This window comes from Canis lupus, chromosome 16, assembly GCF_048164855.1.
Source record: "Canis lupus baileyi chromosome 16, mCanLup2.hap1, whole genome shotgun sequence".
Lineage (NCBI taxonomy): Eukaryota > Metazoa > Chordata > Mammalia > Carnivora > Canidae > Canis > Canis lupus.
Window position 1 is genome coordinate 6,989,052 of NC_132853.1, and position 21,934 is coordinate 7,010,985.

The window sequence follows — 21,934 nt, forward strand, 5'->3', positions numbered from 1 at the left end:
TAGGAGCAGATCAGGCCCCTGGGCATCTGTTTCCCTGAAAAACCCTGCAGCTCCTGCCCTCTGCCCCCCCGACAGCGCTCGGGGCTGGCCCCTCCCTGCTCTCTGCTCACACCTGCCTCTCCTGGGCGAGCAGGGTACTGTCCGCGGCACCCAGGGAGCAAGGGCCCCTGCCTGGCTCTCAACCCCACTTTGCCAGCTTTCTCAGAGATGCTCTTAGGACACAAACCCAGCTACGCTGATCCCCCCTCCAATGTCCCCAACATGGCCCCAAAGCCTCAGGGGAGCCCCACTGCTGCCGACCCCTTCAGCCCCATTCCCTGCATGTCCCCACCCCCTTCATCTCCCCTCCACCCCTCACCTTCCCTCATTCTCACCTCCTCATTTCCCCTTCATCCTCCCACCTTCCCTCCATCCCCACACCCCTCCACCCTCCACCTCTCGTCCACTTCCCTGGTGCTCCCACTGCTCCATCTCCCCCCATTAGGGTGCTGGCACTTGGGATTGTCACTGTCTGTTGTCCTGCTGCCCCCACACACATTGCAGCTGCCTCCCCCAACATCTAGGGGGATTCCAGAGATGAATGGTGTTGCACAGGGGCTCCACGGGCCAACCCCTTCACACCGGTCCCATGTTCACAAGGTTTCTGTGGTGCCGGGTGGCTCCGAGTTAGGCGCTGTGCCCCCTCAGCCCCTTTCCCCAGGAAAGAAAATATTACAACATAAAAATACATCCTAGGTCTGCTCCTCTGGCCTAAACCATATCCCAGCTCAGGGACCTTGGGCTTGGGCGTGACTGCTCTCCGCCCCTCGAGCCTTCCTTCCCTCAGCAAAACACAGAGATGCCCCTCTCCAGGGATGGGGGATTTAAGGATCAAGTGAGCCAGGGCTTAGCAAACAGCAGGCTCCGCAGCCGCAGTGGAGACTAGAGGCCCGTCTCGCCACCAGGGGGGAGTGTCATCCATTCCTGGCTCGGCTCGGAGCGCGGAGCTTGGAGCGCGGGGCTAGTGGCTCAGGGTCCCCTGAGCCCCCATGAGGCCCCCACCCAGCAGGCCCATCAACCCACCAGGGCAGTCCAGGGGCTGCAGCCTGTGGGGAGACACGCCCGGGGGCTTCCCAGATCCTGGGGAAAGGGGGCAGCCCTGGGGAGGAAAGTAGGGGGACGGAGGCCATGGGGGACAGCAGCCACAGCAGGGCGTGGGAGCCCAACAGGCTGGATCCACGGCTGGCCCTGTGCTTCAGGTCCGCCCCTCAGTGTCCTCATCTGTGAAAACTGAGTTGATAGACCATTTTACTCACAGGAGGCAGGAGGGGTCAGGTGTCAGAGCAGCTTATTGCTGCACAGCTCAACACACCCAGTCAGGGTGTGTTTGTGTGTTTGCCAGAGACGGTGTCCTGTCAGTTTGGCCCCCACACACATACCAACAAAACTATCCAGCGAAAATTACCAACTTGGGGGGTGGACCCCAGGAACAGGCAGCCGGGATGTCCTACGGTGGTGGGCCGAGCTGGACAGACTCCTTTTAATGACGAAAGCCGCATATATCTCAGAACAAGAGTATGGGAGACACACTCACAGACTCCCCACGGGGGTGCTCATTTGTGGGTTTTCAAACCTTGTAGTTACTAAAGGAGCTGGAAATTTCCTTTAAGTTGTTAGTGTTTCAAGGCCCAATGTCCTAGCTTGACAAGCCTTTAGGGGACACTGACTCCTCAGAAAGAGAAGCCAACTGTACTGGGGGCCCCTCCTATGGGCATCTGCACCTAGAAGATGATCCCGGGAAGGATGAGGACTGAGCCGAAGGGGGGTCAACCAGACACAGAGGAACATAACCCTACCCTCACCTTGCTAAACTCCCACCACCCTATCCTGGGCCCTGCTTCTGGAGGGACCTGGCAGCAGTGGCTCCCAGGCCTGGCCATCAGTGGGACACGGGGGGAGCTTTTGTAAAAATGTGGATGCCCAGGGCCTGCTCTGAACTAGCTAAACTGGAATCTCTGGGGTGGCTCTTAGACATTTGCATTTATCATAGCCCTGGATCTGGATGGTCGTCTGGTTTAGGAACCTGGACTGAGTCTCCTCCGATTCTTAGCAACAAAGAAAGAATGTGGTTTTTAATGCTCTGGTATTTGAGTGGAAGGATTTTCTAGCAATCCTGACATCTCTACGTGGTCCAATCAGCCACTTCACCCGGAAATCCAAGGAGCACGCACACATACATGTGCATACGTTCATGCCAACACACGCAGGCCTGCGGTGCCCGGGATCCTGTGTTCAGCACGCTGCCAAGAAGCCAGGTCCTGGGAGCCTATCACAATCTTGAAGGGATGCCCAGTCCCCCAGGTACAGTCACAGCGGCTCATGGCCAGTGGTCTGGTGGCCGAGGCGGTGTCAGCTGCAGGTCACAGGTGGCAGGCTGCTTCCCAGACGATCTGCAGGGCCATGGAGGCACAGGGGAGCTGGGCCACGGTGTAGGCCAGGGAGCGGGTGGGTGCCCGCAGCTTCCCCAGGTAGGCCACGGTGTGCACCATGCGGCCCAGGAAGAAGACGAGGAAGTGCATCTGGGCGATGAAAGGGTCAGGCCCCAGGAAGGAGTAAACGAAGCCCAGGAACAGGAAGGGGTAGATGGTCTCCATGTCATTCCGGTGGGCTCTGGGAAGGCAAGAGCACATGGTCAGTCAGGTGTCGGCATTGATAACATCATGGGGGCTGCAGCCCCCTGCCCTGAGAGGCCTCGCACCACCGGGATCATCTCAGCATGCCAAGTCCTTTCACGGCCAGGACAAAGAGATACCACGGAGGCAGGAGGGACAGCAGCTCCAAGCTGGCACCTGCCACAGCTGAGGGATGAAGCCCCGCTTACAGGCTAGGAGCCAGGACAGGCAGCAGGCTGGGGTTTCCTTATTTCCTTAGGAAGCTCTCCAGGACTTGCCCCCCCCCCCCCACTCCCCACCGTCTTCCCCTCTGGCCTTGGACACCAGGTGGGAAAAGTGGGGCTCTGAGGGTTTGAGAGCTGGGTGGAGTCCGACTTGAGCCTGTGCCCTTTACCGCCAGGCAGGGCTTCTCTGAGGCCACCCTCCTGAATGCAGGTGCCTGGGCACTCCTGAGTGGCATGGGCTAGAGCCTAAGAGCATGCATCTGAAACACTTGCCTGATTGTTCTATTCTGCCCCTGAATACCAGCAAACCCTCCTTCCCCTTTCGGGGACCATAACAGAGCTACTTCCACTCGCTGGAGCTGACCCACCGCTGATCGTTGGTGAAGCTCTTCCTTTCATCATGCTATCCCTGTTGTTGTTGTTTTTTTAATTTTGTTTAAAATGATCAAGCGTGTGAGTATGTGTGGTGGTGGGGGGTGCAGGGTGGGGGGCGGAGTGGGAGGGCTGTGCATAACCCCGCCATAAATAAATGACCAAGAAAGAAAACTCATCCACTTCTGCAAAGAGTTAGGTTCACATTTTCCATGACTCCTGCTAATAGGCAGTTTCCTTGGGAAGAGGTGGGGAAGGTCAAGTCCCATAAATTAGAGGCTGAGCCAGCGATTGAGGCCATAGATGGTTCGTTGGAGGATAAACAAGAAGTGGGCTCTGGGGCTGTGACCTCCCCCAAGGACAGGCCATGTGTACTGAGGCCTGGGGACTCTGCTGGAACCAGAGCACTTTCTTCAGGTCCTTCCAGCTGGAAGGCATTTCACCAATACGGTGCCAGCAGGCCAGGCCCAGCCCCACAGCTCCCAGGTGCTGGGCCTGCTGCAGAGTCCTTCCCTCCCACTTGCAAGGAGAGCCTGGGGCAAGGGCTGACCTGGGCCTTCCCTCCCACTTGCAAGGAGAGCCTGGGGCAAGGGCTGACCTGGGCCGGGCAGGGCAGGGCAGGGCAGGAGGAGGCATTCCTCAGAGGCAGCCCAATGCTGCTGGGGTCTCAGCCCCAAGACTGCGGTAGGTGTGGTCCAAGCAAGACATTTGCCCTAAAGCCTGGATAAGGAGTCATCCACAGGTTGCCCCGACAAGGGAAGAACTTCCAGGGAATGAGATTGGCAAGCACAAAGGCCTCGAGGTGGGGATGAGCATAAGCTGTTCAGGGCACACAGTGACCCAAGCGTCTGGAGAGTGGTGGAATGAGAGGGAGCAAGGCAGGATGAGGGCAGGAGAGAGGTCTTGTGAGTGGGGTACTGGAGCCTGGGTACTATATAGAAGCTTCCATAATCCCAGGGGGTCTGGATCTTCCTCAGGTCAGACTCAGGACATAGTTGGCGTCTGTCCTGTCTTGGAGCCTACCGGAGCCCTAGTTTCTCCTGAGTCTCCACTGTGGGAGCCAGCCCCGGGGAGAGCAAGTCTGCAGCAGGGCACATCTCGCCCAGCTCGGGGGAAGGCTGCTGCTTGCCCGTCCCTGCCCTGGCCACAGGAAAGAACTAGACGGGGAGGCTAGGCCGGGGGCCACCCCAGCTCCCTGGGCAAGCAGGTCCCTTACCTTACTTGTGTGGTCTGACTGGGGGAGGGGACAGCAGGAGCTCCCCTAAAACGGCTCTTCCTGAAGGAAATGGGGCTTTGTACCCCGGCATACCCCAATACACTATTAGAGACACTTTTGGAAAACCTGTTCTAAGACAGTGAGTCAGTTTTTAGAACGCTGTTAAGAGAGTCATGGGCCAAGGACCCCTGGGTGGCTCAGCGGTTGAGTGTCTGCCTTCAGCTCAGGGCATGATCCCAGGGTCCCGGGATCAAGTGCCACATCGGGCTCCCTGCATGGAGCCTGCTTCTCCCTCTGCCTGTGTCTCTTGAATAAATAAATAAAATCTAAAAAGAGAGAGAGAGAGAGAGAGAAACATGGGCCAAACTCCAGAGCAGATGAGGGGGAGCAGGGTGGAGAGGAGGGTAAGATGAGCCAGGTTCATGGCAGGTGAGGGGCATCCCCACTCTTCAGGGCAGAACAGAGAGGCCAGGAAATGAATATCCCCCGCCCACCCCCCCACCCCCCTCGCAGAAAACCAAGCAGTGGTGCTGAGCCCACCTCCTAGCTCCGGGGACCCAAGGGCGCAAGGGTCACCAGTGAGGGAGGAGAGGTGGCCATGAGGCTGAGATAGCCCTGAGGCTCTGACTCTCAGTGTCCCAGGCTGGCACACATGTCCCTCCTCCCTCGGGTAGGTCTCCAACCACAGACGGAGGCCCCCACGAAGCCACAAGTGGTGCCAAGGGCAGGAGGCTGTGGGGAAACCAAAAGTGAGGCAAGAAAATACTTCCCTTCCCTGGGGGCCTGGATATACACTGGCAGACATGGAGGGAGTCACGTACAGGAGAGACGCCTCAGCAAAACGTGTCATTCCAATAATAACCACTTTTTAACGTAAAAGTCACCCAAAGCCAGTCCCTGCTAGACTGGACTTGCTGGGCCTCCCGCAGCACCAGGCCGCCTCTCCCCCTCTCCAGATGTTGCAACACACCCGCTGCAGGGGTGCAGGTGACGGGTGGAGAGAGGGAGACCTGCGGGTACCCCCAGGCAGCTGGCAGGGGCCACTGCGGTCTGTCCTCTTCCCCGGTCCCCCTGCCGCCCACACAGCCATGCGGTTAAATGCAGGCCTCACGGTTGCTCAATCTCAAAGGCAGGTAACAAGTAGAGTACAGTCTCATTCTTTTTTATTTTATTTTTTTAAAGATTTTTTCCATCCATCCGTGAGAGACACAGAGAGAGAGAGGCAGAGACACAGGCAGAGGGAGAAGCAGGCTCCATGCGGGAGCCTGATGTGGGACTTGATCCGATCCGGGGACTCCAGGATCACGCCCTGGGCCAAAGGCAGACGCTCAACCACTGAGCCACCCAGGTGTCCCTAAAGTCTCATTCCTGCAGAGCCAAGGGGTCAGACGGCCTGGGCCAGCCCCTCCTGGGGACATGTCTACGAAGTGCTTGGAACACTGCTGCCCCCAGGGGGCTGTGTGCCTGATTAACTTGCCATCCTCCTCATCCTCCTCATCCCCCTTGTTGCCCTTGCCAGCCTTGTCCTGGACGTGACTGTTAAGGCTCATTCCACCCTTGCCGGCCTCCCCCCTCCCCCCCCCGCCCCCGGGGCGCCTTGGCCAGGTGAATGAAAGTCCCTTAGGGAGCAGGAGAAAGGAAGGCCTGGCAGGAGCCTGCAGTCTGTTCCTGGGCCTCAGGTCACCATCCACAAAATGAACCTGCTGGATGGATGATGTCTAGGGGCCTTCTAGGGTTGTGGTTTAGGGCCCAATCTCCTGACAAACTGGTTCAGTCAGATTAAGGATTAAGGCTGCACGCTCCAAATTTAGGTGGAAACTTTGCAAAGCATGAGTCAGGTGTGTGTCTTCCTTCTTTGGGGCCACTCAGGTACTTCCTCACTGCACTTTCATACACCTAGGCTCAGGATTTGGCCTGAATCCATGTCACCAGGGAACTCAGAGAGCGATCATGGAAGATGCTGGATTTCATCGTTTCCCTTGAAACCTGGTTCTGACTTCTCCCAGAGTTTCTGCTCCAGCGGTGTTGCTAATCTGCAAGGCAAATTTATCCTCCAAAGACCAAGGCCTAAGGGCTTTCCTGTCTGTGCAGAAGAAGAATGGACTGCATCACACACTCTGGGCTAATATTTAACCAGCTTGCTTCTAGGGCAAGTCCTCCTCAGGTTCCAGCTTCTCCGGCAGTGGATGATGGGATGTGTGATGTTCTGAGCTCTGCACCTTGGAGGTGCCATGATGTTATGTGAAGTCAGGAGGAGGGGGAGGAGGAGGAGTGCCAGGGGACTGCCAGGGGACCAGGAACCTCCAGGTCTGGGCTGATGAGTCCCCAATACCTGTGCAGCAGGTTCCCCCCACCAATAGACACTTGCCGAAAGGATATAAAATGTTATTTGATAAGAGTGCTGAATTGAAAATTCAGAAAAGTGCTGAATTGAAATTCCAGCCATTTGAGCATCACTCTTATGGAGAGTGGGTCATTTGGATCAGAAGGAAAAATTGCATTGGGTGGGTGGAAACATCTGGGCACCATGTGGGTCTGTTGGTTACAGTCGCTAAAAAGAAACTAAAGGTCCTGTAAGTTCCTGTAACCGCTCTGTGCCACAAGTAAGCTTGCTGCACAGAATCCGCGAACCCTGGGAGAAGCTGGGTGTACCCCACAGTAGGCAGCCTGCTGCCTCAACTCATGCCTTTCTCCACTGCCCAGGAGAGTCAAGCCAACCAGGGCGAGGGTGAGATAAGGGTCACCAGTATGGCTTCATGTAGGGGTAAGGCTTTGGTCACTAATGTACAACCAGCACTTGGCACAGTGCCTTGCATTAAGTGCTCATTGCACGTTGGATGGACGGATGGACGAATGGATGGATGGATGGATGAACCTCATATGAAGAACTACACACTGGAGTTTTATTAGAAAGGATGGAACACGAGGCGCCTGGATAGCTCAGTTAGTTTAGTGTCTGCCTTCAACTCAGATTCCAGGGTCCTGAGATCAAGCCCCGCATCAGGCTCCCTTCTAAGCACAGGGTCTGCCTCTCCCCCTGCCCCTGGCTCTGCTCGTGCTCTCTCTCTCTCAAATAAATAAAATCTTTAAAAAAAAAAGAAAAGAAAGAAAAGAAAAAGGGTGGAACAGCAAAGAATTTTACTTCCCACATTTACTTTACACATTTCTGTAATGTTTAACAACCACAGGTATGTATATTATTTTCAATGGCCAAGAAAACGCAAAGAAAAAAAAAACACACCCCACTCTCTTTCAATAAAAGAATCTCTATTATTCATAGCACAGCGTCCCACCCATCTGCCCGTGATGCATGGGAATACACTGAGAATTATCAGACTGTTCGCCTCCTGCCTCCCTCCTGGACAGCCTCCCAGCCTCCCACTTCTCCCCCCAGCTCCGATGCTGGTCCCTCTCCCCTGGAAACGCTGCCGCCTCACTCTCTAGCCCACTGGTATGAACTGCAGCAAACTGCCAAACACTTGCTCTGTTATGAACAGTGCCTCAAAAGCCCTCGCACTGCCTTAGTGTGTATGTGTGAACAAAACCGCAGGATGCATTTAAGCGGGAAGAAATATTGCTGAATGGTGCACAAATCGACTTTCACCACAGAGAAAGCCTGAGAACGGCCTTAATGCCCATTGGAGGGGAACAGGCCAGACAGCTAAGAACCATCCCTTCGGCAGGGTAATGGCCTAAGTCTGACAGCGCTGACCCAGTAGGTGAGACCCTGCTGTGAGCTGATGGGGAACACCCCCTGTGAATGGACCAGTGGGTGAAGGTTACCCTTTGGGGGTAAAAAGGAAGCAGAATGAGTCCCTGAGAAGATGCAGAGACGCCCTGTGTTTGCCCCCCAGAGGGTAGAGCTGGGTGGGGCCTGGAGGTCAGAGGGGAGGTGGGGACTGAGTTCTCACTGAGCATCCTTCTCCAACTCTGGGCTCCTGAGTCATGAGCATGTATTACTTTTCCACAATTAATTAGTTATTAAATCCATGAGTAAATCAGCACTGTCTGAGGGGCTCAGGAAGGCAGAAGACCTGGGTCCTCTGGGTGTCCCCAGCCCCACGGCCCAGAACAGGCCAGATGGAGCCCCATCAGTACTTGCCTGAGGCAGCGATCCACATCCTGGTCACTCCGGCAATACTGGAGGCCTCCGTGTCTCAGGGCGTCCTCAGGGTTGGCAAAAGCCTGGAACGTATCAGCCAAGAATTACTGTTTGAGCTCCAGGTGCTGGCACTTGTCATGAACGAGGCTGCTGTGGACTGAATGCATATGCTCCGCAAATTCATATGTTGAAAGGTAAACTCCAAGGAGGTGGGGTGATTGGGCCTTGGGGGTAGAGCCCTCGCAGATGGGTTCAGTGCCCATTAAGAGACATCCCCACCCCCCCGAAAGCTCCCTTGCCCCTCTGCCACTGGAGGACACAGTGAGAAGATGGCCATCCTGTGAACCCAGAAGGGAGCCCTCAACCAGACTCCAAATCTGCTGGGACCTTGGACTCAGACTTCCCAGACTCTGGGACCATGAGAAATAAATCTGTTTGTAAGCCCCCGCCGTCCACGGTCTGCTGTTATAGCAGCCAGAACAGACTAAAGCAAAGGCCCTCCTGCCCCTGCTCTTGGGAAATTGCCTATGAACACTGGAGGCCTCCGTGTATTGGGAAATTGCCTATGAACCGGGGAAGACCAGGTGGTGAGTGTTCAAAAAGAGAAGACCTTTAAAAAAAAAAAAAAAAAGAAAAAGAAAAAGAAAACCTGACTCTTATTTAAAAAAAAAAAAAAAAAAAAACCAAAGAGAGAAGACAAGCTTGGCCTTGAGGATGTTCACAGGAGACCTGACCACGTCTGGGGGTCAGAGAAGACTTCTGTGGCCAAGCTTTGAAGGATCCAACATTAACCAGATGAAGGCAGGGTTGGAGAAATAGCATTGAAGATATACAGAATAGCACATACAAAGGCCCTAGGGTCAGAAGATAGACATGTGTGAAGGACAGAAAACCAGTGTGGCTGGAGTATAGAGAGCAAGGCCCAAGATGAAGTTGCTGGGGTCCTGGAGGCACTCTTAAAAATGTGGACTTTGAAGTAACAGCAATGAGAGTGTTTGATAGTCAAGGGCAGGGAACCCCAGTTCTTTACTGACTAGCTGCACATTTGTTTTAAAGATTCATTCATTTGAGAGAGAGAGAGAGTTCATATATGTGTGTATGCATGGGGGCTGGGGGCGTAGGGTGAGGGGGGAAAGAGATGGGAGGAGAGATGGGGCGGGGGAGAGGGAGAGGATCCCAAGCAGACTCCCCCGTGAGCACAGAGCCCAACATGGGGCTCCATCTCATGACCCTGAGGTCATGACCTGAGCCAAAAATCAAGAATCAGGTGCTCAACCGCCTGAGCTTCAGCTCCCTCATCTGTGAACTCTGGATTCAATGGAGGTCCTTTCCTACGTGAAGAGTAAAGGAGAGAACTGGAGAGGCCTTTGCACGACGCTTGGCACTAGGCGGGGGTTCCATGAATGGTCTGTGGGCAGGAGGGACTTAAGGTGAAACTTAAGTCGTTGGAGGCCCACACCCCGCACCCACGTGCCTCTGGCAGGCCAGCCCCCCAACTCCACAGCCACCCCGAATCTCAGCAGCAGGCTTTCTCAAGCACCCATCCAACAGGGCAAATCCTGCTGCCTCGGACTCTGGAGCCCTGGTGACCTCTGTCCCCAAGGCGCTGATCTGTCCCACCCGGTGGGGCTGCCCCTGCCCCACCCCAGAGCTGAACGGGCCCATGCCTGAGGCCTGTCATGGCCAGGATCCGAACCCCCACACCCAGAAGTCCTCTCCACTGGCCTTTTGGTCAGGGACTCGCCAATTTGGATGGCTCCATCCAGCCATGGTTTCCTTCCAAGGATCCTAGCGTTTAGCAGGGACCTGCTTTTGAAGTTCAGGGTTCTGGGGTTGCTCACTCCTAAAGGCAGGACTGGAATCCAAGCCCCTGCTGTCAGAAGCTGGAGAGCTCCCTCTAACTGGGCCGGGGGTGTAGAGAGGCTGGCTGGCCTCAGTGTACCCCCCTGAGTGAGCTGTGGCTGCTGCCTTCAACTGAATTCCAGTTTTTGTTGTTGTTGTTGTCTTAAGATTTTATTGATTTATTCATGAGAGACACACAGAGAGAGGCAGAGACAGGCAGAGGGAGAAGCAGGCTTCAGGCAAGGAACTGGACGCGGGACTGGATCCCGGGACTCCGGGATCACGACCTGAGCTGAAGGCAGACGCTCAACCACTGAGCCACCCGGGTGTCCCTGAATTCCAGTTGTTAATAAGTCATGAGAACTTTGGTGGAGCATTTGTTGTGTGCCAGGTGCTGACTTCTGGCTCTACCATGACTACCCTGTTTCCAGATGAGGAAACTGAGCTCCCGCCCTCAGTCCAAACTGGTGGGCGGAGGAGCCAGAGGCCCACATCCATCATCTCCCTGCAGGGTGACTCCTTAGCAGAAACGGGAGGGAAGTTCTCAGATAGTAAGGAGCCTCAGGGGACAGCCTAGGGGCTGGGAAGGTTTCTCTCTGCTCCTCCCCAGGACACTGGGGAAAGGCAGTCTCAAGTCGTCCCTTACAATCCCTGAATTCACAATGAAAAGGAAGCTCTTGGCCCCTGCAGCTTGTGCTGAGAACTCTATGCCCCCAAGTTTATGGAGCCAGACACTGCCCCCCACCCCTACTTCAACCTCTGCTCTGTGGCCTCCACAGGTAGAGTCTCCTCTCAGCCCAGGGTCCTCACCTGAAAACAAGGTGAAGTAATTTCCCCCCCTCCTCCCCCAGAATCAGGGTGTGGATTAAACGCTCAGCTCCAAGGAAGGACTCAGTGGGTGAATGCAGCTGTCCCTGCTGGGTGCCTGGTGGGTGCCTGTATCCCACACCCAGGATGGATCAAGGCAGGGGGAGGGCAGAGGCCATCCTTGTGCCTGTGCCTCTGCCTCTGGGCATAATTTCCCCCACGGAGCTGCTCTGCCTTGAACCCTGCCTGCACCTGTGCCATGGGCTGAGTCTGACTTCCCAGTAAGATCCGGGCTCCCCGGTGTCCACCCCCCAGAGCTAGCTAGCCTTGCTTTGCTTTTGAACTGGACAAAGGGGCACAGCTTCTGGAAACGATTCCTCTATTGAATAATGGGACTGCTGGCCAGCTTGGCCTGAAACTTCTTGGGCTCGGGCTGTCCAATGCGAGCCGAGTTGTTCTGAATGGGTCGTCCCGCCCACCGGCTCACCCCGGCTCAAATCTCAACCTCTTTATTGTTTTGGCTCTGGGATTTGGATTAGTGGGAGAAATTCCTCCTTGAAAATTCCAGTGGAGGGGTGCCTGGGTGGATCAGTCAGTTGAGGGCTAAGCATCTGACTTGGCTCAGGTCATGATCCTAGGATCCTGGGCTGGAGCCCTGGGCTGGCTCCCTGCTCAGCAGGGAGTCTGCTTCTCCCTCTGCCCCTCCCTCGGCTCGTGCTCTCTCTTTCTCTCTCAAATAAATAGATAAAATCTTTTTAAAAAGAAAAAAATTCCAACGGAGCCTGGCGAGACCCGGCCTCTGGAGGCTGCGGTGGCTTTGTACGCAGCCTTGCCACTGAGTTGGGAATTTCCACTTTTAAAGAAAGGTTTCTCAGCTCCTGTGTCATTAGTTCCCACTCCACCCAAATAACCAAATATCAGATCTCCTGTGCTGAGAAGCTTCCAGGTTGGATGGAGGCTTCGTCCTGTCTCACTCCACACTCAGGGACCTGCTTCTCTTTGAGACACAGCAGCACTCACCATGCCAGTACTTACCTGGTGGCACAGCAGTGAGTAAATGCTCCTTGGAACAGAGGACAAGAAGGTGTGGGCCCGGCCATCTCACAGGACTGGAAGAGGCACCTGGGTCCCCCCGGCCCTCACACCCTGGCCCTGAACACACGGTGGCCAAGCTCCCCATCCCCACACCTTCCCAGCAGGGCAGCCAGAGAGCCTCCACGTGGGGAGGTGGGGCTCGGGACTCCGGGGCGGCATACCTTCTTCCGAAGCCTCACTTGGCCGGTGATGACAGCCACCACGTACATCTTGATGACCAGCAGTGTGCTGCAGAGCAGGAAGGCTGGGAGCGCCTGGCCACTCACCAGCGCCAGGACAGGGGGAGGCATGTCGATGCGCAGGCGGGAGCTCTGGGAGAGACGGCGGAGCAGCAGGCGTGTGGCTCAGTCTCCAGGAGGTGGGGAGGTGGAGGAGGCGGGGAGAACCGGGAGGAGGCTTGTCTGCACTCAGCCCCCGCCCACTCTCAAGGCAGAGGCAGCTTCTGTCCCCAGATGCTGGGAGAAGCAGAGGGCTGAGAGGTGGCCCCGATCCAGGCTCCGCCCCCAGACTACCCTCTCCGGGGGGCCAAATCTTAAAGATTTTCTGTTTCCTCATCTGTAAAATGGGGGTGTATAGCAGTGCCTGCCTTCTGGGGGTGTGACAAAGCTGGACATCTGGCAGGAGCTCCCCAGGTGGCAGTTGTTGCTGATCTGTGTGTGCTTCCCAGAGGGTCAGGGCAGGTGGTGGGCATGAGAACTGAGCCATCTGTCCCCACTCTCAGCCTGGACATTTGAACCACAGCCATAGATACCTTGATGTGACTTTGCCTTTTTGTAGTGCGTTGCCTAATGGCACCCCAAAGATGTCTACAGTCCCTGGAATCTGTGATTATGTTCCCATACATGACAACAGGGACTTTGCAGATGGGATTATGTTAGGATCTCGAGACGTGGGTGAATTCAATTCAATCACAAGAGTCCTGGGCAGCCCGGATGGCTCAGCGGTTTAGCGCCGACTTCAGTCCAGGTCATGATCCTGGAGTCCGGGGATCAAGTCCCACGTCAGGCTCCCTGCATGGAGCCTGCTTCGCCCTCTGTCTGTGTCTCTACTTCTCTCTCTGTCTCTCATAAATAAATAAAATAAAATAAAAAATCACAAGAGTCCTCCGAGAGAGAGAGAGGCAGTCGAGAGAACAGATGAAAAGACAGAAACTGAGGTCAGAGCGGAGAGAAGAATGCCATACTGCTAACTTCTAAGATAAAGGGGGCAGGCCATGACCCAAAGGATGCAGGCGACCTCTAGAAACTGGAAAAGACCAGGAAACAAATTTCCCCTGAAAGCTTCCAGAAGGAATCAGCCTTGGGATACCTTGATGTTTTGGCTCACTAAAATTGGTTTGGGACTGCTGGTCTCCAGAACTGTAAAATACTGTTGTTTAAAGCCATGACATGTGTGGTAATTTTTTACAGTCGCTATGAGAAACTAGCACACCATTCTCCTTTGTTCTGTAGCATCTCTGGGCAGCCATCCCTTGGAGATGTTGCGGGTTCCATTCTCAACCATGGTGATAAAGGGAGTATTACAATAAAACGGCTCAAATGAATTTTTTTGGTTTCCCAGCACGTGTAAAAGTTATGTTTACTACTGCACTGTAATCTGGTAAGTGTGTGAGAACAGTACTTCTAGTAAATAGGGCACAGGGACGCCTGGGTGGCTCAGCGGTTTGGTGCCTGCCTTAGCCGGGGGTGTGATCCTGGAGTCCTGGGATCAAGTCCTGCATCGAGATCCCTGCAGGGAGCCTGCTTCTCCCTCTGCCTGTGTCTCTGACTCTCTCTCTCTCTCTGTCTCTCATGAATAAATAAATAAAATCTTTAAAAAAAAAAAAAGAAAATAGGGCACATACCCTTATTTAAAACTGCTTTATTTCTATATAATGCTAACCATCATGCCAGCTTCCACTGAGTCATCATCACTGAGCGCAGATCACCATAACAAATATAATAATAATAAAAAGGTTTGAAATATTGTTAGGATTACCAAAATGCAGCAGAGACACAAAGTGAGCAAATGCTATTGGAAAAGTGGGGCTGACAGGCTTGCTCAACATAGGGTTGCCACAAACCTTCAATTTCTTAAAAAAAAAAGAAGAAAGAAACAAAACCAAAAAAGAAAGAAAGAAAGAAACAAAACCAAACCAACTCCAAACCCACAGTATCTGCAGAGTGCAATAAAGCAAAGCGCAATGAAATGAAGAATCCCTGTACTTTTCTGGGAGACTCCCGGGCAAATGGTTTTATTACTTACAGGAACTTCCCAAAAGATCCATCGGCTCTTCAACAAAAAACGCCAACAGTCTGTGCCCTAAAATCTTTGAAACTCTGGCTTCAAAATCCTCACCTTACTGTGTCCCCCACCCCTCCACCCCTTTTTCCTGCGTTTGCAGCAGGACCTCCGAAAAGGCAGGAATCTTGTCCCTTTTGTTTTCCCAGCATCACTTGCTTTGCTGGGGGGGGTGCCCTAGGGCGGTGGGGAAGAGGGAGAATTCAGTCTCCAGTATCTTCTTCACCCTTGGGCCTGTCCAGAGGGATGGAAATATCAGTTTGGGCTGGGTCCAAGGCAGCAGCAGAGAAGGACTGGCCACAGGGCAGAGACCCCTCCATGGGCTCTCGAGCCAGACTCAGCTGACGCTCAATCCCAGAGCCAGCCCTTGGTGGCTGTGGCGCCGGGCAAGCAGGTTCCTTCTTTGAACACTTGTTTTCGGCTGTAACACACCGCTGATTGTCACTCTGCACAGCAGTTGAGAGAACTGAAGGGAGTCATGTTTAGGTATTAAGCAACTGGCACAGAGTAAGCCCCCATCTGTATGAGTTTCTGAGCCTCAGTTTCCTCTTCCTCAAAATGGGGATAATGCTTGGGTTGCCAGGAGGGAGGCTCTTGGAAACCCTAGTCCTTGCTGCTGGGGTAGGGAGTGGAGTGAGGGAAGATTGCTTGTCTGTTTGCTCTGAGCCCAGCCTTCCATTATCTGGATAAAAGATGTGCTTGTAAATCTACACCCATGTTTCTGGAACATGGGCTGCCAGCCCAGGGTTGTCCCAGCTCCGCAAGATAAATGATAGGTCATGATCAGGGACGGGACCTAGAAACTATCGGGTGTCCTGAATTAGGTTTTAGCCCTGCCTGTATGTTTGAAGAAATCGTGCAAGCTTGCTCCCTGCTGACGTTTCTGAGAACAGAGGATGCCTATCCATCTTGTCTCTGGATGGGGAAAACCACCGGAGATGGCTGTCTGCCCTTTCAAAAACTTCAGTTGTGGGGTTGGGGTCTGGTGGCTGCACCACCCCCAGAATCGTGGACCAGACATGGCCCAAAAGGGGTGTTCACCCTTTCCCGGACTAGGCAGCAGGCTCTGCCCTGCTTGGTCTTCTGAAACACGATGGAAACATCACCAGCAGAGGCTAGGAAAAACCAGTGTGGGCAGAGTGGATTATTACCCACCCTTACCTGGAGCAAAAGTCAGAGGGACCTTGTGGGGAAGCCCTTCTGACTGATAAGCATGACTTCATGGTAGGAATCTTTTCCTCGTCGTAGGCTGGAATGAACCAACTAAGCCAGGGCCTGGCAGTGAGGACAGCCCTCTGATCTCTAGCAAGAATTTCCCTAAAGCCTCTGTCAGCCAGTGGAACCCCCTGCTGTTGTTTTTGGTGGTGATGGGGTGAATGGGGGGGCAGGTACTTCTCTCTGAGCTCCGGTTAGGTTCTTTGCCCCTAAGAGAAGTGCCCCTGACATGCAGGGTGGGCCAGCGAAGCACTGGGTGGGGATGGGAGTGCTGGCCTGGCCCTGGTCTTGGGGCTCCAGGAAAATACAACAGTGATGGTAAGAGAAGCTCCAGGGCTGCCCAGGAGGAGACACCTGGGGTGTCAGAAAGGTGTTCATATGTGGGACGCCTGGGTGGCTCAGTGGTTGAGCGCCTGCCTTCAGCTCAGGGTGTGATCCCGGAGTCCCGGATCGCGTCCACATCAGGCTCCCTGCATGGAGCCTGCTTCTCCCTCTGCCTGTGTCTCTGCCTCTGTGTCTCTCATGAATAAATAAATAAAATCTTAACAACAACAACAACAAAAGGTGTTCCTACCACCCCTGGGTGGTGGTCATGCAGGTGACTGTAAAGATTCGCTCCGATGTATCTGCACAAGTTGTGCCTTTCCTGTGTTGTCGCACAACAACCCCCACAGGAGTTCTCTGGTGGTGGGCTATAACCCCCGAGCAAAGAGCAGCCGCTTCTTCCAGCTCACCCTGCCCGGCATTTCCTGAGCATCAGAGGCCCAGCTCTCGGGCTGTCTGGGACTTCAGAGCAGCTTCAGAGAGAAGGGAAGTGGCCCCACCTCGGCCACCGGTTCCTGACCCGGCTGAGCGGTGCTGGGGCTTTCTCCAGCCAGGGATGGGGAAATGCAGCGATCAAAGAAAGTGACTGTGGCTGCAGTGAGTGACCTCGGAAGTCGGATCCCTACTGCGGTCAGCGCGGCTTCCACCGCTTCTCACCCTGGAGAAGGGGCGTTTGGGAAACGCGGCCTGCGGGGTGCGGAAGGGGTGCGGTGCAAACACGGGTCAGCGCGCTTCCTGCGGCGCAGCCCCTGCGGGGGCAGATATTCCCCCCCCCCCCCCCCCCCGGAGTCCAGGAGCAGCAACCCCGCGGAGGGCTGTTGTTTTGCGCGGCCAGCTCACCTCTCCCTCCTACCTTCTTCTGGGAAATCGCAACTTTCCTTTCAGGAACCGGACCCCCATTGCCTGTAATGCTAAGTGGCACAGCCAATCAGAGGACGCCTTTTCTTGGGAGGGGTGGCCACGTGACACGGGGAGCCAATCACAAAGTCCCTGACATCGGGCTACTGTGATTGGTCCGAGCAGAGCCAATCAGAGACTTTCCCCAGGAGTTTATATGGCGACGCGGCCCTCAGACCCCGATTGGCTCCAGGACTGAGCCCCGGGGCCGTGGTCTCCTGGAGCTGCTTGTGGCTCTTGGTTTCCTGCTCCCTGCGCGCCGGGAGCCTGTGTCCTGGAGGCAGCAAGGCCCCAACCTCTGACTCACCCCGGGGCCTGGGAGTCTAGGAATTTCCTTCTTTGCTTAAACAAAACATCAGTCAAATCACGCTTGTTCTTGGCTCCAAACTGTAGTGGCTCCCATCTCGCTCTGAAGAAAAGCCAAAGTTTGGATGATGGCCCGTGGCCCCATCCCATCTGGTCTCCATCTGGTTCTCCCTGGATTCCTTCTCCGCTCACTTAGCCTCACTGCACTGTCCTTGCTGGACCTCATGCATGCCAGACACTGGCCTTGACTGGGCCTTCACTCTGGCTGGTGCCTGTGCCTGGAATTCCCTCCCCACCCTGGGTATTTGCTGTGTAGACACCTCACCTTCAAATATTTGCTCAGATGTCAGCCCCTCCAGCCCCTTTGACCACCTTCATGCTCTCCGGTGCACCCTCACCCCACCCGCAGCACCTTGGCTGCCACTTCCATGCCCCTGCTTTCCCTTTACTTTCCATAGCTCATTTCACTCAATGACACCCCATATAATTCATGTATTGTCCTTACTGTCTAACACCTGGCTTTCCTAGGGCAGGAGGATTGGCTTTGTTTGCCAATAAACCACAAGCATGGGTCTCATGCCTGACATAGAGGCCCAACTGTAATTTGTTGAATTGAATTAAGCTCCTTTGGTTAGAATTCCTTTCTTTGTAACCGAAAGAGTCCAGACCAAGATAAGTAAAAAGCTCCTGAGTTTGTTTTTGGGTCCTGCTCCTGCCCGCCTACTTCCTGGAATGCCTGGGGGAGCCTGGCTCCCTCTCCTGACAGGCACAGAGCCAGGGAAGAGGCCTCTGTGTCTCTTGAGTGGGACAAGCTGCCAGGCAGGCTGGGACCAGAACAACATAACCCGCCTCTGGTGCCCAGTCAGTAGTGCCGGAAAGAAAATGCAATTTCAGATTGAGCTCAGTTACATGCAAAATCTCTCACCCAGCAGGGCAGAAACATAGTAGCTGACATTTACTGACAAGGATAAACGGTGAACACTAGAGGCTATATGTACCAGGCCGCTTCCCTGGGCTCTCAAGCTCCGCCTGGCCCCTAATCCCATTCCTGAGACCGCCAAGATTGCCTTGGGAGATGGTGTCATCTTGTTTAAGGACACTTAAACAAGGACATCTTGTTTAAGATGGGGGTCATTTGGTCACAGGATCGCTGGGCAATGCTCTCACACTCAGCACTGGCCTAATCACAGATGCCATCGTATTTAATCCTCCTGAGCGAGATAAGGCTCTTGGACCCATTTTTCAGATATGGGGCCCAAGGCCTAGGTGGGTGATTGGACTCACCTTGGGGCCCACAGCTGGGTTTTGATCCAGGTGGATGTTCTTGTCACAGAGGCGGTGCTGTTCTAGTTGTGGGGCTGTGGACTCCAGCCTGGGGGAACTGGTATGTGGTAAGCACTCAAGAGGCAGCAATCTTTTATGTGTAACATAAAGTTCTTCTACTCTCAGTATTCTTCCCCGAGTCAGAAAACTCCCAAGGAGCTCTTCTCCTCTTGGGAGTGAGGAATAACAAGGTTGCTCAGCTGGAAAGCCCAGTGGTGAGGAAAGCCTGGCCAGCCACACAGTAGAACACTGAGCCACCCAGTAGAACATCGTTCAGCCTTCAGAAGCACCTACTATCACCACATGCTACAACGTGGATGAGCCTGGGAAACATCAAGCTAAGGCACCAGACACAAAAGGCTGCTTAACATGTGATTCTACTTATAAGAAATGTCCAGGATGGGCAAATCCATAGAGGCAGAAAGCAGATCGGTGGTTGCCAGCGTGAAGGTGGAGGGGGAATGCGAGTGACGATTTAAGGCATATGGGGCTGAGGCTTTCTTTTGGGAAGACAAGAAAGTTCTAGCAATGATGCTGATGGTTGCACAACAGTGTAAATGCACTTGGTGCCACTAAACTGATACACTTTAAAATGCTTACTCTTATGTCGAAAAGAAAGAGAAAAGAAAAACTGGGCCCCTGACTTATTCACAGCTGTGTGTATGGCGCCTGGTGAGGTGTCTGCACGGGGCTGTGCTTCCTAAGTATCTGTTGAAAGATGGGCCACCTGAATGTGTGCCTGAGATGCTGTGAATTCCTGGGCCACCCTCCTCCTGTCCCAGCAGGGAGAAACACACTGTGGCTCTTCCGTGCTTTGAGCTAGCACAGCCCTTGACGGAGCCCATCTGCTGCTCCCTGCTCCCTGACCCCAGGCCTCAGATCCTGTTACTGATGCGCAGAGCTGCGGTCAGGCAGGAGCATTTCCTGGATGCTTTTTGGGGACAGCACAGAGCTGACAGGAGAGGCGGGTGGGGGACGAGAGATGAGAGAAATGTTTGTCTCAGCACAAATCCCTGCCAAGACATTTCCAGAGAAGCTGCAGTCCTCTGAGTGTGGCTCGAGAGGCAAGAGGCTTGGGGTCAGGGAGAGCCAAGAGCTTCCCAGGCCCAGGCTGCCAGTGTACACACGCACATTGCCCCCGGATGCTTTCCCGGGGCATTACCAGCGTCCGGCTCTGGACACAGAAGGAACCCATTTCCTAGGAGACCCCAGGAGGGGAGCTTTGCATTCCTGGGATCACAGTTCAGCCAGTCCTGGCTCAGGGGACTTTCAGCTGGACGGGGCTTTCAAGTGCAGGAAGGATGGGAGCCCTCCTGCTCCTCAACTCCAAACTTCCTCAGTTCCCCCAGAAGCACCACCGTCTTTCCGTTGGGTCTTTGTCACAAAAAAAGGAGTTTATGATTGCGGGTTTTTAAGCTAATCATCCAAATATGCCAGATGCTGAGATGGTTAAGGGGGCAAGGGGTGTGCTTGCAGCCCCACGATGGTCCATCTCAACTTGAACCCTGCCAATCTAGGAGACTCACTACTTTACAGTAATAACCACAAACAGTAACAACAAGAACAACAGCAGGCAGCTATCATGGAGGTAGTCACATTTATGTGCTTTTTTTTTTTTCAAGATTTTACTTATTTATTCATGAGAGACAGAGAAAGAGAATGAGAGAGGAAGAGATATAGGCAGAGGGAGGATAAGCAGGCTCCTCGAAGGGAGCCCGATGTGGGACTCGATCCCAGGACCCCAGGATCACACCCTAAGCCAAAGAGACGCTCAACTGCTGAGCCACCCAGGCGTCCCACGTTTATGTGGTTTATGTATAAATTCACCTTATTTTATCTTCAGCATCATCACCCTGTATCATGGAGCCTTATCAAGACACTGTTATAGGTAGAAAAATGGGCTTGGGACTGTGAATGACTTGACCTAAGGTCACAGATCTGGGCAGAGGTGGAGCTGTTTGCAGCCAGAGCCTGGGCTCCTCACTCCCAGGCAGAGTTGAGGTTTGAAGTCAAGTCAGCTATTCCCTTTCTTGCACAACTCCTGTGCAGAAAGAACTTTTTACTCATGCTGAGCTGGAGCTGCCCTTTGGGGCCACAGAGGACATGCATGCTCGCTTCTCCTCCCCACAGCCTTTAGATTTTTTTTTTTTTTTATGATAGTCACAGAGAGAGAGAGAGAGAGAGGCAGAGACATAGGCAGAGGGAGAAGCAGGCTCCATGCACCGGGAGCCTGATGTGGGATTCGATCCCGGGTCTCCAGGATCGCGCCCTGGGCCAAAGGCAGGCGCCAAACCGCTGCGCCACCCAGGGATCCCCCCCCAGCCCTTAGAAATTGGAAGACACCGCCAGGTTGACCCTAAATCCCCTCTTCCAGGCAAAACAAATGCCATCCCAATCAGCTCGTCCTTGGACCCCATGTTTTCCCAGCCCCCGTGACCTAGTTTGTAAAAGTCCCTCTAAGAGGGGCCATGACCCTGTGTGCCATGGGCCATGGGCAGGCCAGAGGGGGAGCACCACCCCTTGCGGAGACTCCTCCTTGCTACAAGCACAGGACAAGCTGTGCCGCCAAGCAGGTCTGGCTACATCATTTGTGGGGCCCCATGCTAAATGAAAATGCAAAACCCCTTGTTCAAAAGTTATTGGGAATTTCAAGCTGCTGACAGTGGAGCATTAAATTGGGCACATGGGACCCTGTGTGACTACATGAGCTGGCCCTGATTCTGAGCTCAGGGTCACTCAACATGAGATGAGTAAGGAAGGCATGTCTGATTCAAAGCCAGAGAAAGAATAACATCAAAGCTTGATAGAACTTTTCATCACCTCTGTCTAATATAATAGATGCCAACATTTTATCATAAATAACAACGTGAACAATAGCAGCTTCCCAAGATTCAGGCAACATGCAGTACTTTTTTATTTTTATTTTTTTTAAACAACACTTGTACGTGGGCACCTGCTAGCTCAGTTGGTGGAACATGTGACTCTTGATCTTAGCATCATGAGTTTGAGATCCACGTTGTAGGTAGAGGTGACTTGACCAAAAAAAAGTAAAGAGGAAGAAAGGAGGGAAGGAAAAAATGAAAGAAAGAAAGAAAGAAAGAAAGAAAGAAAGAAAGAAAGAAAGAAAGAAGAAAGGAAAGGAAGGAAGAAAGAAAGACTTATATAACACACACGATGTTTCTGGGAAATGATAACAATCTTCAACATCCAGTTGAGGTAGGTATGATGATTCTTCCCCCTTCACAGATGAGGAAGCTGAGATATGGGGCAGTTGAGTAAC

The 21,934-nt window shown here is 53.8% G+C and overlaps 1 protein-coding gene across 1 annotated transcript; it reads right to left on the reverse strand.

Moving 5' to 3' along the window:
* Positions 1 to 2,082: 2,082 nt before the first annotated feature.
* On the reverse strand, positions 2,083 to 12,738 carry PTGES (prostaglandin E synthase). The gene is made up of 3 exons (XM_072778288.1): positions 12,471 to 12,738; positions 8,566 to 8,648; positions 2,083 to 2,649 (listed from the first exon to the last, which is right to left on the reverse strand). The coding sequence occupies exons 1-3, from the start codon at positions 12,597 to 12,599 to the stop codon at positions 2,400 to 2,402; spliced, it is 462 nt and encodes a 153-aa protein (XP_072634389.1). The 5' UTR covers positions 12,600 to 12,738; the 3' UTR covers positions 2,083 to 2,399.
* Positions 12,739 to 21,934: the final 9,196 nt, after the last annotated feature.